Consider the following 17,490-nt stretch of genomic DNA (forward strand, 5'->3'; position numbering starts at 1 on the left):
ACCTGTTTTTCCTAGACGGTATTGAACATTTTGAAGATTGGTGCATCTGCACATAGCCAGAGCAGTCAGTCCAACATGCTCCAGGTTTGATGGCAGTGAAAGGACTGATATTGTTAATACCATTGAATGTTAGGGTCAAAGCCAAAGTATGTATGTTACCATATAGGTTACCTTGAGATTCTTTTTTTTTGTGGGCATTTACAGGAAAATAAAGAGATGCAATATAATTTATGAAAAGCTGTAAATAACAGGGACTGACAAACAACCAATGTATAAAAGACAAATCATGCAAAAGTAAAGAAAGTAAATAAATAATATGGTTATCATGAGTTGTCGAGTCCCTGAAAGTGAGTCTATAGGTTGTGAAGACAGTTCATTGTCGAGGTTGTCCTACTGTTGCTTGACCTTTGTTTGCTGTACGTGTTAACCTTCAACTTACCCACACCAGTCTGTGTTGCCCAGGTTTTGTGTTGTATGAATTTGCTTTCCTTCATTATTTGAGGAAATGAAAAGGAAATTGCACGGTCATTAACAGGCAGCCCCTCTTATAACTTTGATGCAAGCACAAGAGATTCTGCAGATGCTGGAAATCTTGAGCCACACACACAAGTTGCTGGAGGAACTCACCTGTGGAGAGGAGTAAACAGTGGACGTTTCAGACCGAGACACGTCATCAGGACTTGAGTCATGACTCATGACTCTTTCTGATCCTGATGAAGAGACTTGGCCCGAAAAGTTGACTGTTTACTGCTGCCTGCCCTCCAGCAATTTGTGCATCCGACTTTGACAGAGTGAAGGTCATTGATGAATTGTGCCTAAGAAACTGGTCTGTGGAATTCCAACTAATGTATCTGGGACTTTTCGGTCTCTCAAAAACCATAATCATCTTCCCAATCCCCATTGACACTGGTTTCCCAGGATGGATTCTCCTGATCAGCCTGATTAGGACTCCTTGTTGCCAAGATCGTTTAACCATTGCCTAGTTAATCTCATCTTTCACATTAAAGGACAAGATTTCTTTGTCTGACTACTGAAAATGAATGCGTAGGTATTTTTTTCCTGTAGAATTTAATTAACTTTTTGATAGCTGTTAAATGCTCTTGCCTACCCTGTTAGATCATCTTCATCAGGAAAAACTTAGGATTACCCAATGGATTTTGATGTAGCAGAGTGATATCTTGTTCCCAAGGATTTATGAGCTGTACTCTTGAGCTAGGATCTCAGAGAGATGCAAGCCCAAAACCTGCAGTCTTTCTCCTCTGTCACATGAGGTTGGGTGAAGTTGCAGCCATCTATAATTCTTTGATTAATACCTTTCAATCCCTGCATCAAGGGCCTATCTCATACAAGAGCACTTTGAAATATCACACTTTCTGTGCCATTACATTTATAGTGAAGTTTAACGTGGACTTTCTGTATCAGACTTAAACTATCTACTCTTGTACTCTTATCCCTCCTCCCCCACTTTCTTACCAGTCCTGATGAAAGGTCTCGGCCCGAAGCGTTGACTGCTTATTCTCCTCCATAGATTTTTCCAGACCTGCTGAGTTCCTCCAGTATTGTTTTGTATGTTGCTCAAAATTTCCATCATCTGCAGGATCTCTCATGTTTACACTGGCAAATGATATGTTGAAAAACTCCACTAATAACTTTTATGTTGTATCAACGCAGTAAGTTCACCTTCTCACAATACTCTGCTGTTCCTCAGAATCGATGGAGAGAAGGAATGAAGAAGAGACCAAACAGCTTCAGATTGACCTTAATGACGAGCGATCTAGGTATCAGTCTTTGCTTAACGAGTTCTGCAAACTGGAGGAGCGCTATGATAACATAAAAGAGGAAATGTCTTTAGTTGTAAGTATCTTAAATACACTGATCTTTAGCAAAAGAAATTCTTAGTGTAAATGGCCGGGATCTTGTTGGTAAGTTCTGATAGTTCCTTGCAGGAGCATTACACGTTGACTAAAGCACAGACTTGGCCTTACTCAGCATTTGGCAGTCTGTCTGTTTGGAAACTCCATTGTGATGAGGCTCCAGCACTGGTCATGAGGCAGCAGCTTTCCAATCACGTGTAAGGGTAGACCAGGCAAAGCATCCGCCACCTACTTCAATGGGAGTTGTAGGCCTGTAGGAAAGAGAGGAAATCAAGTTCAAAAAAACAGTGAATTGAACGATGTCATTTTTTTCTGTAGTTTTATTTATGTTAATTTTAATAGTTCTGAAAATTCTGGTAGGGTTTACGGTCAGGGTGAAGTTTTGGAGTGGGATTACCCCACCTTATCATTCCAGGCTCTGTTTCTGCAGGGGGTCTTGCAACTAGACATATTTCTAGTGAGGTTGGCGTATTTGGGTATGGAGTCTTCGTGGGTAGGCAGCCAGTGACGCCAAGTTCCAGGCAAATATCTGGAGCACGGTTTTACCACCAAAGTGGGATAACTTTTTTGGCTTCCTTGCTTTCACATCCTATAAACTGCAGATATCGCCCTCAATGACACGGTGTCCCTTACCCAAGCATCAGCTTCTTCCTCTTGAACACCCACCGTTGTTTCCGTATAACTATATAACAATTACAGCATGGAAACAGGCCATCTCGGCCCTTCTAGTCCATGCTGAACTCTTACTCTCACCTAGTCCCACCGACCTGCACTCAGCCCATAACCCTCCATTCCTTTCCTGTCCATATATCTATCCAATTTAACTCTAAATGACAACATCGAACCTGCCTCAACCACTTCTGCTGGAAGCTCGTTCCACACAGCTACCACTCTCTGAGTAAAGAAGTTCCCCCTCATGTTACCCCTAAACTTTTGCCCTTTAACTCTCAACTTAAGTCCTCTTGTTTGAATCTCCCCCACTCTCAATGGAAAAAGCCTATCCATATCAACTCTATCTATCCCCCTCATAATTTTAAATACCTCTATCAAGTCCCCCCTCAACCTTCTACGCTCCAAAGAATAAAGACCCAACTTGTTCAACCTTTCTCTGTAACTTGGGTGATGAAACCCAGGCAACATTCTAGTAAATCTCCTCTGTACTCTCTCAATTTTGTTGACATCTTTCCTATAATTCGGTAATTCGGTGACCAGGACGGTTTCCATTCTGCTGTGACCTTATTCCATCTCTGAAGCTTCCAGTCACTGTGTACCACATACCCTACTCCTCTAACACCAATTTCACTTTCTAATTTCTGCTTTACGATTGGATTTAGAGTTCTGTAGCACAAAAACAGGCCCTTTGGCTCAACTGGTTCATGCTGACCAAATGCCCCATCCAAACCAGTCCTATATACTAGCATTTGACCCCTTCTATCTAAGCCTTTCTGATCCATGTACCTGTCCAACTGTCTTTCAAAAGTTGTTATTGTATCTGCCTCAACCACTTCCTCTCACAGCTCATTCTGCAAATATACCACCCTTCCTTTAAAAAAAAAAGTTGCTGTTAAATCTTTCCCTTTTCATCTTAAACCTTCGTCCTCTAGTTCCTGATTCCATAACCCTGGGGTAAAAAGACTTCTTGCACTCACCCTGTCTTTCCTCTTTCTTCAGTGCATCACCCCTACTGGGACCCAGATGTAGCCCGTCTTGGTGTCCTTCCTCTCCCAGGGATAAGGTCTTTTGAGCTTGTGTTGGCATCTCTGTGGCTCTGGGTTTTTAATGAGATGAGGTTGTTAGCTTTATGTCCAACCCTTCTCCTTCCACAGCTGGATAAGTTACCATGGTGGAGTTGCCCTGTCTATGCCCCTCATAATCTTATACACCTCCACAACTTCACTGCTCAATCTCCTATACCACAAGGAATAAAGTCCTAGCCTGTCCAACCTTTTGTTTTCCAAGTACTTATCCCGGCTACTTGTACTGATACTAAATAAAAACCCTGTAGCTCTGTCTGAATCCAGGTGGCTTGGAGGTCCTCTCCAACACAATCCTCACCTTTCTGTTACTTGTTTTGACGTATTCTGAACGTGAGGACTATTACAGGTACAGTGCTCCCTTGGACAATATTGCTCCAGAAAGTCTTATTTTCTTTACCTACATCTCTCCCTTATCCTTGACCTACCTGGGAGACGTCAGGATCTGGCTCATGGGAATCTCCACAAGCCCCTTATGTGGTCAGCGGAGTCCCCCAGACTTGGTTAAGTTACTCATTGAGAACACACTCCTTTTACAGAGCATAACGAAACCTGGTCACAGAAGGACAGACTCGACCCACAGCAGCAATGAGTCAGAGTACACCTACAACTCCCTGCTTTCCTCAGAGCCTGGAGAATCGGAGGATGTGACAAGAAGAACAGAGGTGGGTTCCGTTCCTAATGTGCAGCCTCCCCAGAGGTAGAACTAGGGCCAGACTGGAGAAAGGCAAGGTTAGGTGTGATACTTCTGAAAACACTGGGCTGTAGCTGGTTAGATCTTCACCAGTGACCTAGATAAAAGGGAAGAGGGTCTAGTCTTCGGGATCTTATAAAGCCCGGCAAGATCGCAAGCTCTGAGGAATATACAGACTGCAAACGTACATAATTGGTTTGAGTGGGCAGGAATGTTGCTAGAATATAATGTGCAGAAATTGTCTGTATTTTTAGGAAAATAGAAAAGATGGATCTTTTAGAGGTTAAACAAATGGGAACTATTGGTATTTGGAAAGATATTCATGAAGTTATACACATATTGTGATGCTACTGAATGGTACTCCAAGCCATTAAAAAAGATGTGCTACCCTGGTGTTTAAGTTAGTTGTTTAGGGCCTTGATTGAACATACCTGGAGTTTTGTACACTTCAACCCCCAAATCTCTCCTCCCACAATGTGCAAAAAGAAAAGAGAACAAATCATACCTACGGCAAAAAAAATGAGCTGAAAGCACAAGAATATAAAACACCAAACCACAAAGCATCCAACCAGTCCAGGCATATTCAGTTCACTTCAATCTAGCTTGTTGAATTGGGCCGCAGAATAAAAATCTGATACTTTTTACAATATATTTTGCTTTGGACTTCAGCAAGGAATACACAGGAAACATCCTGATGATTACAGCTGGGTTAGTTTTAAATAGCTTGAAAGAACTTTGAATAATCCCAATCATGAGGGATGAAGTATTAGAAAAACACACGGGACTAAAGGTCTACAAGTCATTGGGACCCGATGGTCTGCACCCTGCGGTTTTAAAGTGGCTGCAGAGGTAGTGAACTCATTGAATTCTGGATGGTATGAAGGGAATTGGAAAACATCAATTGTGACTCCCTTGTTCAAGAAGGGATAAAGATGAAAGATGGGAAACTGTAAGTCGTTGTTTAACGTGTATTGCTGACAAGGTGCTGCAGTCAATAACCAAAGACAAAATAGCTAATGGTTTAGGCTTAGCTTATTCAGAGTGTATCATATACTGTTCTGCTTGTCGTAGGAGTTACCAGACCAGAAAGGAACTTTGGATATGTCCTTGTTCCTGAAGCTGCAGAAGCGTGTGACTGAGCTGGAGCAAGACAAACAGGCCTTGCAGGAAGAATTGGACGGAAAGGAGGAACAGGCACTCAGAAGCAAAAAGGTAATGGCCAGAGCTGGACTGGCCACTCTGTGGTCTGACATTAAACTATTGGATGAACAGGAAATATTCTGATGTCAGGATGTGTCGTATTGTATTCATGCTGGCTGGGAGACGGGAGGTTGTATTAGACGCAGCTCCAAGAACCTGTAGGAGCTGGGTGATCGTTGTACGGTCTCCTGCCGATACAGGACATTTAACATCACGTACTCTCCCCATTAGCTGGTCGCCGGTCTTGTAGTGGCATCCGCACCGGAATTCGAGTGAGTGGTCTCGGTTTCAAATCCGGCCGGCTCCTTGCACGTCTCTGCTGGGTTGAGCGTCGGGACTAGCAAATGGGCCTTGTAAAAAAAAAAGGACAGGAATCTAAAGAAACAGCAAGAAACTCCTGAGGTGCCACAAGTTGCATGAAAGGAGCAATGAAACAAACTCTCTGCATGTGACAGGCTCCGCTCAGTCCATCTGGGCACAAGATGCAGGTGCTAGAAATCTTGAGCAACACACACAAAATGCTGAAGGAACTCGACAAGTCAGGCAGCTGTCACGAACCCCGTGACGGGTTGAAAAGAACCAGCAGAAATGGAACACACCTGGAGTCTGGTTTACTATAAACTAAGACTATATTTATTACGACTACAAATTAATATCATTAAACCGAATATAAACTATTATATATATATCTCTGTAAATGTGTGTGTGGATACAGAAATAGTCCAGGAGGTAGATATCAGTCTTACAAGTGTCAGGTAAGTTTAAGCAGTTCAGTTCACTTTGTGATGCGTGGAGTTGAATTGATGGAGAGAGAGGGTTAATTGAGTTGATATTCAAGTTGGCAGCTTTAGTTGTTCTTGCTTCCGAACTCTTCAGAGTCACTTGGTGTGACTCCCACACAGACACAATGGACAGAGCCCCTTCTAGGGAACGGTCTACTAACCCACGGCACAGGTTCGCCACCAGCAGACCCCCACAGGCAAGCTCTTACCCGCACTGGCAATCACGGGTCGAAATTAATCAGTCCGTCGCCTCCACCCTCATGGTGGTCTTAAACTCAACCAGTGGGTTCTTGGGTAGCTTCCCCAGTTCTCTCATGTCGTGTCTCCTCTGCTGTTATCAGACCGAAGGATCAACTTCTTATAATCCAAAATTCCAGCGTCTGTTAGCTCAACCGCTCTGAGCTGTTACCATGGTGACTTCCCAGCTCGTGTCTCAGCTCGCGCCGAACTCCCCCTCTCTTTTAATTGCCTCCCTGTTCATTAGACTGCTGAACTTTCTAGCAGTTTCTCACCTGCGTGACACAGCTTCTGTGGAGGGAAATAAATCGTTGAAGTTTTGTGACAAAACTCTTCATCAGGTAAAGAGTCTTAGCCCGAAATGTTGACTGTTTATTCCCTGCCACAGATGCGGCCTGTTTTGCCAAGTTCCTCCAGTATTTTGTCTTGTGTTGCTCAGTATGTCTTTTATAGACACAGACAAGAAAGATGAAGTTTGATTCCTCCATCTGACAGGAGGGGAGCACTTGTCCCTTTGAACCCATGCAGTTACGTTACGGATGCCTCTTAGCTCCGACTTATCTTTAATTCAATCACTTGATACTCACTGAATTACAGAGCAGTCTCCAGCATAACAATGTCACCATGGCAGCGTGGCAGTTAGCGTGACGCTATTACAGCTCGGATGCGTTGGAATTCGGAGTCCAGTTCCGGCGTCATCCGTAAGGAGTCCTCGCCCATGGAATACATGTGTCTCCCCCGGGTGCTCGGGTTTCCCCTCATTTTCCAAAAACATGCTGGTTAGTAGGTTAATTGGTCATTGTAAGTTGTGTTGTGATTAGGCTAGGATTAAACCGGGAGTTGCTGAGCAGCGCAGCTTGAAGGACTGGAAGGGCCTATCCCGTGCTGTATCTCTATAGGTAAAGAAATGTCAGTGGCCCATCATCCACTGGGTGGTGGGGGTGGGGGGAATGTCTCCGTCCCGGGTGATCAGGGGCTCCCAACTGAGTGATTCCAGTCTTACGTTTAAGGTGGTGACCTTTTGTTCTGAAGGCTTCCCTGTATTTACCTTGCCCAATCCCCGTCCACAGGTTTTAGTTACATGCATCAGATGATCTGTCAATCAGCCAAACCCAAGATGGTACACCAAGTTCATTTGGCATCCCAGCCTAACCCTTTAAGCCTTGGAGTCTGTTCTGCACCATCATCTTCCAAGGTCGCTCCACACTCTTGGTGCAGGGCAGAGTTCAGACTCCCAGTGGAACCTGAATCAACTTCTAAGTGAACACAGGTTGTGGCTGGCAGGAACTTTTCCTTTTGGACATGGGCTAAGTTTTTATTTGGGTCTCATGTTACCTTACTGTGATTGTTCGGTTCATAGGAAGCAGTTGTCGGCACCCCAGTGAAAACGGCAGGTTGAAATGGAAGAGAGCGGTGTCCAGGCAAGGGTTAAGTAGTTACTCAGTACATTGACATTAAATGACCGTGGGTTTCAAGCCCCCTCAAACTGAATGTGAAAGAACTTTGAAGGAGGGAGGGTGATGGTTCCTTAAATAATGGGGGACAGGTTCTAGTGTGTTCCTGGAAGAACAATGTTATCTACAAATGTCTTTAATGTCGGACATGAAAGAATTACAGGACAAGTTTGTGTCAATCAAATTCCATTCTACATGGTCGTCCAATAGATATCGTTTGTCTTTCTTACCAGGAGGCAGAAGAACAGCAACTTAAAGCCAGGGGCGCTGAGCTGGAGTATGAATCTTTGAAGGTAGGGTGTGATTTCTTCCTGCAGGTGTAAGTGTCCTCAAAGAGTAGGATGGGTCATGATGTGTCTGGTGGTTAGAGAAAACCCTTTTGTCTGTTAAAATTAGAGAGCTATAGAAGCTTTCTCAGGCCCTGCTTCATCTAATGGGTTTTACTCAGCAGTGAGAAGGGGCTACAAAAAATAGTTCTACCTCATTCATACTGTTAATAACATTGAACCATGGACTGCAGGTGCTCGAGATCCCTCTAGTAAGTTACAGAAGAAATTAGGAGCTAAAATAGACACCTTTGGAATCTATCCACACTCATAGCTCTATTTATTCAGTCTCAGGATGCTGGTTAGATCTGCATTTGTTGTTTATCCTTAATAGTTTCCTTAACTGTTGTTTGTTGGAACATCTTGGAGCACTGTTAAGAGCGCTGGTGGGCCTGGAAATCGGTACGGTCATGGCTGACCTAAATCTAACCATCGCTCCGCATTCAATGCCCCTTGTTCTAAAGATCCACAACCCTCTGACAAACAAAATTAGCTCATTTCTGTCTTTAGTGGACAATCCCTCAATTCTCAGTAGCCACCGGTCTGAGATTCTCACACAAATAAGGATGGCAGATTTCCTTTCCTTAAGGCAGGGGTTCCCAACTTTTTTTTATGCCATGGACCCCTACCATTAACTAAAGGACCTGTGGATCCCACATTGGGAATCCCTGCCTTGAGGGAGTGAATGTGGCTAATTGACTATCTCATCTGGACATTCCTGCCCGTCGCGATGCCTTCAAAGTTCTTCCTGAGAATCTCCCAAATGAATATTTGGAATGGTTGTCATATACTTTCATTTTAGAAATGATGATCCGATATAATTCTCTGTTCTGGTAAGAAAAGTCAGGACTGATCCCTGAATCCTGAAGCCTATGAGCTTGTAGTTGTCCAGCAAGAGAAATACTTCCTGTGTGATATTGTGGTTAAAATATTCCAGGGAACTTCCCCACTAAAGCTAGGGACTACTCTTTAAAAAACAGTGTTAACTTTGCTTCTGTTGGATGGCAAAAAGATAGGAGGCCTTTAATATGGTACTTGTGCCAACATCAATTGGGTGGAGTAGCTTCTCTGTAGATAACATTGGAGCTGTTATACCAATTGAAATTCAACAAATGTGGACTGTAGTCGCTTTTTTTTTAACTGTATAAAGTGCAATCAGCATTTGTCATCTTCTAAGTACTAAACCCAATGGCACTTGTAACATCAGTTCTGTTTGCCTTCATACACCACTCCCTGTGGTAGGTTAGTTAGTGTGTTGGTGTATGCTATAGTCTAGGCAGTTACTGTCCTTAATGGCCTGTGCTTGATAAATAAATGAGTCATTAATTAACTCAGATCTACAATACAACAATAATCTTTTGTCTAGCTATTTTCTACATTTTATGAAAAGACATCAACCTGAAATGCTAGCTCTGCTGCATTTTCTACTGCACACTACCTTGTCTCCTGCATGATTCCAGCAAGTTTCAAAATAACTCCAATTTTACAATATTGAAATACATTTAAAAGCAGAAACGAGCACAAATGTACAAACAAAATGCTAGTAGGTCTCCACAGCTTCAATGGAAATGAATTAAAAAGTCAACTTTTCAAGTTGAGGTCCTTCATCAGGACTGGGCAGGAAGTGCGAAGTCTGGCTTCTTTCACCTTCCTTTCCAGTCCTGAAGAAGAGTCTCAGCCTGAAACGTCGAAGGTTCACCAGGTTATTCAGTCACCATGATGTGTTGCATATAAAGTATTACACCGATCCTTGTATCATAGGACCATGATATTTTGGCCCCTAGATTTGTTGCCAGTTCCCATAGCAACCCCATTTCTTCACTCATTTTCCCTTCATTCTATTCTCTCACATCACTAGCAACTAGCAGCACAAGAATATGGGTTTGGAATAACTTGCTGGGATCCCCCTGCCAACTCGAGAGCTTGATTTGTCCAGTGGGTTTGTAGAATCACGATTTGTACATTTGAATCACAAGAGATTCTTAAGATGCTGAAAATCCAGAGTAACACACACGCGTTGCTGGATGAACTCAGCAGGCCAGGTAGCATCTATGGAGTAATTTAGTCCCTCCCATCATGTCATGGTCACGTGAAGCCAGGGGAGCAGGTGGTGGATGGTCGTGTGAGCAGCTGGTGCAGATCACAAGTCCTGGTTATGCGACCACTGACGCCAGGCAGACAATCTCTGAAAAGTATTGATAATGGCTGGGGTTACCTGTCTTATAAAGGCACTGCCCAGAAGAAGGCAGTGCCAAACTACTTCTGCGGAACGTGGTCATAGATAGAGAGAAGAATAAGAAGAGTTTATTAGCAGATTAAAGGTAGATGGAAGATTAATCACCCTCAGCATGTGACATGGCACATTGTGATGATGATGTTAGGAGAAAGGCAGTGTTAAGCGGGAGAGAGTGCAGAGACGATTTATGAAAATGCTGTTAGGACTTGAGGGCCTGAGTTATAGGGAGAAGGTGAGCAGGTGAGGACTTTATTCTTTGGAGTGTAAGAGTTTGAGGGGTGGCCTTATAGAGGTGTATAAAATGTTGGGGACGTAGATAGGGTGAACGTACATGGTCATTTTCCCAGGGATGGAAAACTTGAAAACTAGAGGATATAATGGTAAGAGGGGAAAGATTTAAAAGGGACCAAGGGGCTCCTCCTTCACACATTTGTATATGGACTGAGCTGAGAAAGCGAGGCAGGTACAATAGCAATGTTCAAAAGGTATTTGAATAAGTGCGTGGGTAGTAGAAGTTTAGAGGGGTATGGTCCAAACCCAGCAAATGGGACTAGTTTAGTGGGTTCTGCGGTCAGCATGGACCAGATGAGCTGAAGGGCCTGGTTTCTGCGCTGTTTTACTCTGATGTTGTTCATGGGAACCTGTTCAGCATCTGTCGGTTGCCATGTTTTCAATATTGTATTTAATCAATAATTCATTTGCTATGAAGTGCTTTGGTGTCCTTTGCAGTATTAGATAGTAATGTATAAATAAATTTATTTTTGTTCTAAATAATAGATATATAAAAAAATAAGCTCATTCTAAAAGCCTGTAGTCTAGTCTGACTAATCCGCTTTTGATTTTAAAATTACTGTCTTTGCTGGGTTCCAAATTTTCAGACTTTAGAAAAATGAATGAGATTGTTCAGACCGAGCAGCTGCCAAACGAGTGGGGAGTAGAGTGGTTGGTTTGAATCCCATCTGGCTTGGGTGCCAGGGTGGGTGACTGTCTGTGGCACAGTGCCAGCTCCAAGGTGGCGTTTCCACAGCTCTCCGCGCAGTGGTGTTTGCTGAGGGTTCAGGGAAGGATGACCAACTGCGCCATCTGGTGGCAGCAAGCCAGATTTCCAGGGGTGAACCAGCCGTGCCTATCGAATGTTGAATGGCCGAGATAGAGTGGATGTGGAGCGGGTGTTTCCTATAGTGGGGAATTCTAGGACCAGAGGGCACAGCCTCAGAATAGATGGACGTCCCTTTAGAACAGAGATGAGGAGGAATTCCTTCTGCCAGGTGGATCCATGGAATTCATTGCCACAGAATCTATGGAATTCATTGCTGTGGAGGCCAGGTCATTGGGTATTTAAAGAGGAAATTGATAGGCTCTTGACAAGTAAGGGCATCAGAGGTTACAGTGGGAAGGTAGGAGAACAGGATTGAGAGGGATAATAAATCAGCCGTACTGGAATGGTGGAGCAGACTTTGCCAAATGGTATAATTCTGCTACTGTCTCGTGACCACATCAGCACCATGTTGTCCATCAGGGACAGGGGCATTGTCTTCCTTCAGGTTACCGGTGAGGCTCTTCATTGATAATTACTACAACAACAATGTAAATGTACTACAACCATTAACTCAAAATAAGCGCACAATGCATCTGCAGCACAGAGAAAATGCTGGGGGAACTGACAGTAAGCAGCATCTATAGAGAGGAATAATCAAAGTTTTGGGCCGAGACCCATCATAAGGACTGGGAAAAAAAAGGGGAAACTTCAGGGTGGGCAGAGAGACTTTGCAGAGTTTGAACTTTTCACTACGTGGATTGTATGAGGTCCTGCTGCTGACGCTTGGAGCTTTGTGTGTTCTAGTTGGCCCTCAAATGGCGGGCAGCAGGCTCTGGACCACCTTTCAACACTGGGTTCGGTTTGTAGTTCCTGGGCAGTAAAAAAAATCAGTCAAGGTCATTATGCTCTGAGTGAATGGGTCTTTATATCTAAACAACATCTGATACATAAACACAAGAGACTCTGCAAATGCTGGAAGTAGTCAGCAGGTCAGGCAGTATCTATGGAGGGGAATAAACCGTCGGCATTTCAGACCGGCACCTTCCTTCAGGACTTGGAAAGGAAAGGGGGAAGAAGCCAGAATAAGAAGGGGAGCGGAGAAGAGGGAGAACAGCAAGCCAAGCAGGTGCCTTCCATCATACATCGCTATTTCTTACAGGGTCAAAGAGCCTATTCCTGTTCTGCTCTACCTTCTCTACGTCTGATCTCCAAACACTTTCATTAGGCCAATCGAACCCCTTCTATCACAGCTACTAAATGGATTCTTAATTGATTAGTGAAAATCCTTATTCTACTGTATATAAAAACACAAGAGCATTCAAAATCCTTCAAGCTTACTTGACATTGCCAGTAGACTTGTGTTGAGACTTCAGCAATAAACGTCTGTAAAATCCTTTCTATCCACTTGTGAATGAAGAATTAGCAGTATTTATTTTGTACTGATTTGTACAAGATTATCAAGCCCTCAGATATAAGAAATGATTTCAGGGGACTTTCAAGTGTTTATTCGGAAGAGAAGAGGATTATTTTGTGCGTGTCTGTGCTTTAATTCACAGAGGCAAGAGTTGGAGTCAGAGAATAAGAAGCTAAAGAATGAACTGAACGAGTTGCACAGAGCCCTGACGGAAAAGGGCACCCCTCAGGCCACTGCCCCTGGTTCTCCTGCCTACAAAGTTCTGCTTGACCACCTGAATGCAGCGACAGAAGAGCTGGAGGTTCGCAAGGAGGAAGTTCTCATTCTCCGGTCGCAGCTGGTCAGCCAGAAGGAAGCCATGTCTTGCAAGGTACTTGAATGTTAATCAGAAAGGAAAAACTGTGGCTATAATTGGTTATTGCTCTATTTACTTTAAATTAGAACTTCTTATTTAACAATCCTATATTATTTTTAATTCCTTTTTCATGGTAATGTTTTAACTGTGCTTTAATGTTTGAATTCTAATGTTTTAATTCTTGTTTTCCCTCTGAACCTCGTGCTTATCTCTAGGAGAGCAAGGTAAATGTTTTCCATAGCCTATCTCTGTTTTGATGCCTTGGTATGTTAATGAAGAATATTTTTACATTCCCATGCTATTTATCCACTGCCTTGGAATGCTGGGATTACAGGCAAGGATATTGTCCAGTTTTGGGAAGAGTGAGACGGTCACATAGCAAAGATGATCCGAGTATGCTATCCAAATTTGCCACTGTCAGCAGGGTTTACTCCTGTTACTGCTCAATTTAAGTGAGTGGCAACTCAAGAGCATTCGTAATAGTCAACTACGTAGGCGAGGACTGGTGTTCGACAGATCACTGGATGGGGAGGAGTGACAAGTTTCCTGTCCTAGTGGGGTTAGGTGGACTGTAAGGGCATTTATTCAACAATGCTGATTGGCAGTGAATATCCCTTTTTTAAAAAAATCAGCATTTAAGTATATAAATGGTTCATTACTCTGTTAGCGTGAGAGTGGGGGCCAGTGGTTAAGGAACTTCCGTGAGAATTTCCTCAAGGATGCGCCAAAAATGGGATTCCCATTGAGGGATCAAGCAGCTGAAGAAAATTCCTAGAACTTGATGCAGTCCATAGTCAAACCTGGGATGAGAGGAATGTCTGTTACTTTATTACAGTTATTAACACACAGTGAAGAGGCAAGCATCAAGGAGAATGATGTTTAATTTGAAGACCTGTTTCCATTATGCTGAAAGTTTAAAAACTACAGATTGTTACTAAAAACAAATTTTGCAAAGAATCTATCCAGTTTGACTGGAAAAATTTAAGAGTTTTATGCGTACTAAACAGAGTGACTTTGGGATAACAAATATTTTTCACCAAGTTGGTGTCTCAGAGATGCATTGCTGCTGCGCTCTTGGTGAGGTGCTTTGAGCTCTCTAGAGAATGGTGAAAGCAACTAACTGCAGATGCTGCAAATCCAAAGTAAAAATTGAACATATTAGAAATGTTCAGCAGGTCAGGCAGCTTCAGTGGAGAGAGAAACAGTTGACATTATAGGTCAGTGACTTTTAGGAAAAGTCACTGATCTGAAACATTATCTCGGTTTCCCTGTCATCATATGGCACATAGCCTGCTGAGGATATGCAGCATTTTATGGTTTATGATGGGAAGAGGGTACCGGGGTATATTTAACCCTAATTACTGATTTGCATGAAAAGATGTAAGTAGAACTAGTGCTGCCACCTTGTGGAAGGTACAGTGTCCAACAGCTGAAACCTTGGGCAGAGGCAGAAGGAACATATCCGATTGGTGCACTCTGGAAAAGTGACCTTATACCACAAACAAAGTGCAGGAGTAAAATTAATACTTCCACCAGCACGCTTTTGGAGGAGATGTAAATAATTACTACTCAACTTCTTAGTCCTACAGAAATAAGTTTTGCTTTGTATCAGATCACTACAAAAGAAAAAGTCTGATTCACCACTCTTAGTCTTTTGGCTAAAGAGTGGTCCTTGTAAAAGTTGCTGGAATCCTCAGTAAATTCTCGTTTCAGGAGACGATGACAGAGCCATTGGTTCTCTTGGAGGACGTGCGGAAAATGAAGGATCAAGGAGAAATAACCCAAGCATTCCTTGGGCTCAAGGAAACCAACAGGTATTGTTAGACAGCAATGGAGTAATTGCATATGCTTGTGGGCCATGCCCACTTCCTCTATCCCTCCATCTGTCATCCCACTTTCATCTGTTTATTCACTGCAGTCCGGCAACATAGAAAATTGTAACTATTGAGAGTGAGGTAGAGCCGTCATGAGCAGAGTTGAGACGGGAGATCTCTTCTGAGTGTAGTGTGTTGGCTGTAATACAATGTAATTGAGATATGTAGGAAGGTTTCTTTAAACTTTTATCGCATGAAAACTAAAAAGTATTACTCGGCTCTACTGATGGTTTCTGTTGGAGGATATCTAACGGTATTTACCATGTATCTGGTCTTTGTTCTCTGTCAACCTGGTTGAATGGTCTATAAGTTGATGCTGACCTTGATCCGTTAGCATGGAGGAAATGTGCTCTGATTGGCTGAGTAATGAGCTATTTTAATTTGGAGGAGTCTCAAGTGTTTAAAAAGTACCCAGCTCCCTCATGGTACCGTCAATTCCTGAATTTTGATCACATGACTTTGAGACAGATTTGCTTAGATCAATGGGCGAGTAGTCCACTTTGTGCAGATGTACAAAGTTCTTGGCTAATTTACTTGAATGGTCGTGATTCTATACTATTGAATGAGACTTGGATGCCTGAAAGAAACTCCTCGGGGTTAAACTTGGGCAGGAGATCTACAACTTAATTAAAACGCTGGTTTGTCCTTCTCTGTTTGACTGATTCAGTGTGAAGTTCAGTGTCTGTATTTATTTGGACGTCAGTTATCACTTTTATTATTGCAAGATGACTCCTTGAGTATCACTGAAAATAAATTGAGGTTGTGGTTTATTATGCAAAGCCTGTGCAATATTTGTGACCAGAGCAAAGTGTATTAGTATTGTTGTTCAATGAGTTGTTGTGCCAGAGTCCAAAAACTGCTACAGTGGTGATCCTAGGATAACTTCAGAGAGGGACACGAGATGAGACGGGATATCTTTGCAGTGGGTAAATAAGTAAGCTGGAAGAAAAGTGGGGTGGTGGGGTGGAGATGCGTTTCTATCAAAGAAGGTGCAAACCCACATTTCCAGAATCTAAAATTGACCCCACCCCCGAGTTTTTACTTAGACCAGCCTGTGAAGGGTTAATTAAATTGCAGAAGTCTGAACCACTAATTCAGAGGCGTAAGTTCAGATCTTGCCATGGCTGCTGGAGCTTTAATTTCAAGCACTTAAATAAATTTGCAATGTGATTTGCTCACAGAAAAGGCATAGCAACATCTGGCTATTTGAAATTGATAATAAATGCAGAACTTTTGGAGCAATTAAGTTAATATCTAAACTTTAAAAAAAACAGTGGCCTTATATGCTACTTCAAACAGCATTGTTACCAGAGTTAAAAAATGGTATCTAAATTTTCTACAGTAATGTTAATGCCTAACTAATGAAGCCACTGCTAAACTAGATTTTAGAAGAAAAGTGTTGCCAGTGATTCTCATGAATAGCCATGGCTTTGTGTTCCATTTTTAAAATACTGTCAGATGAATTCAATGATCTTTGCACTTTCTTTAAACTTCTGTAATTAGATATGTAAGAATATATTTTAGACGATAAAGTAATTTAAAAAGAAATGTAATTATTATTGGGAAAGTTTAAGTGTTCAGATTTTGAGAAACTTGTGACCGAAATGGACTTTGCTAACTTCCATTTACTAATTTTTACTTCAAATAATTAAGTAATGTATTTCAGTGATTACTGCAATGAGTTGGGAGAGGAATCTATTTACTGTATTTGGGGGAAAACAGTTTTTAAAAGAAGTAGCTGTACCAGTAGTGTAATAACTGGAGTCTGATGTTCTCCTGAGGGGTTATTCCCTTAACGGGAATGCCTGTGCATGATTTTGTGTGATGTATGGAGGCTGATTCAAGGGCAGATCAGGGACAGGGTCCAGTGGTATGGAATGCAAAATGTCTGGGGATCCTTCACTATTGCAGCCTTTCTCCGTCTTCACTGCCGTTATAATGTGTCATTGTCCACTGCCGGCTCCACTGTTGAAGTCCTGATTGGATCACTCTTTGTCGGGAATGTCCCCCTTGACTTTACCGCTCTGGGTGACCCTACCAGGAGCCAAGTGTCAGCTTTGCTTTCAGGATCTCGGGAACCCACAGGCCTCTCCAATACGACAAGGTGACATCCTCGGAGAAGAGTTTTGAAAATGACCCGGAAAATGAGCTATCAAGACCATTTGTAGATTTGGGCCTTGGCAAGATTTGTGTGCCTACAATGTCATCCCCGACTGACAGCGGTAAACGTAATTTGGTCATGGCAACATGT

General features: G+C 42.7%; 1 protein-coding gene across 4 annotated transcripts in view; it reads left to right on the plus strand.

Moving 5' to 3' along the window:
• Positions 1 to 17,490, plus strand: part of myo5aa (myosin VAa) — a 223,058-nt gene that overhangs the window by 172,207 nt on the left and 33,361 nt on the right. For all 4 annotated transcript variants that reach the window (XM_063065969.1, XM_063065970.1, XM_063065971.1 and 1 more), the window contains exons 24-29: positions 1,709 to 1,854; positions 4,168 to 4,293; positions 5,394 to 5,534; positions 8,229 to 8,288; positions 13,153 to 13,380; positions 15,079 to 15,179. In XM_063065969.1, the coding sequence (XP_062922039.1) occupies positions 1,709 to 1,854; positions 4,168 to 4,293; positions 5,394 to 5,534; positions 8,229 to 8,288; positions 13,153 to 13,380; positions 15,079 to 15,179 (802 nt within the window). The remainder of the gene's footprint in view (positions 1 to 1,708; positions 1,855 to 4,167; positions 4,294 to 5,393; positions 5,535 to 8,228; positions 8,289 to 13,152; positions 13,381 to 15,078; positions 15,180 to 17,490) is intronic.

Source organism: Mobula hypostoma, chromosome 13, assembly GCF_963921235.1.
Source record: "Mobula hypostoma chromosome 13, sMobHyp1.1, whole genome shotgun sequence".
Taxonomy (NCBI): Eukaryota; Metazoa; Chordata; class Chondrichthyes; order Myliobatiformes; family Myliobatidae; genus Mobula; species Mobula hypostoma.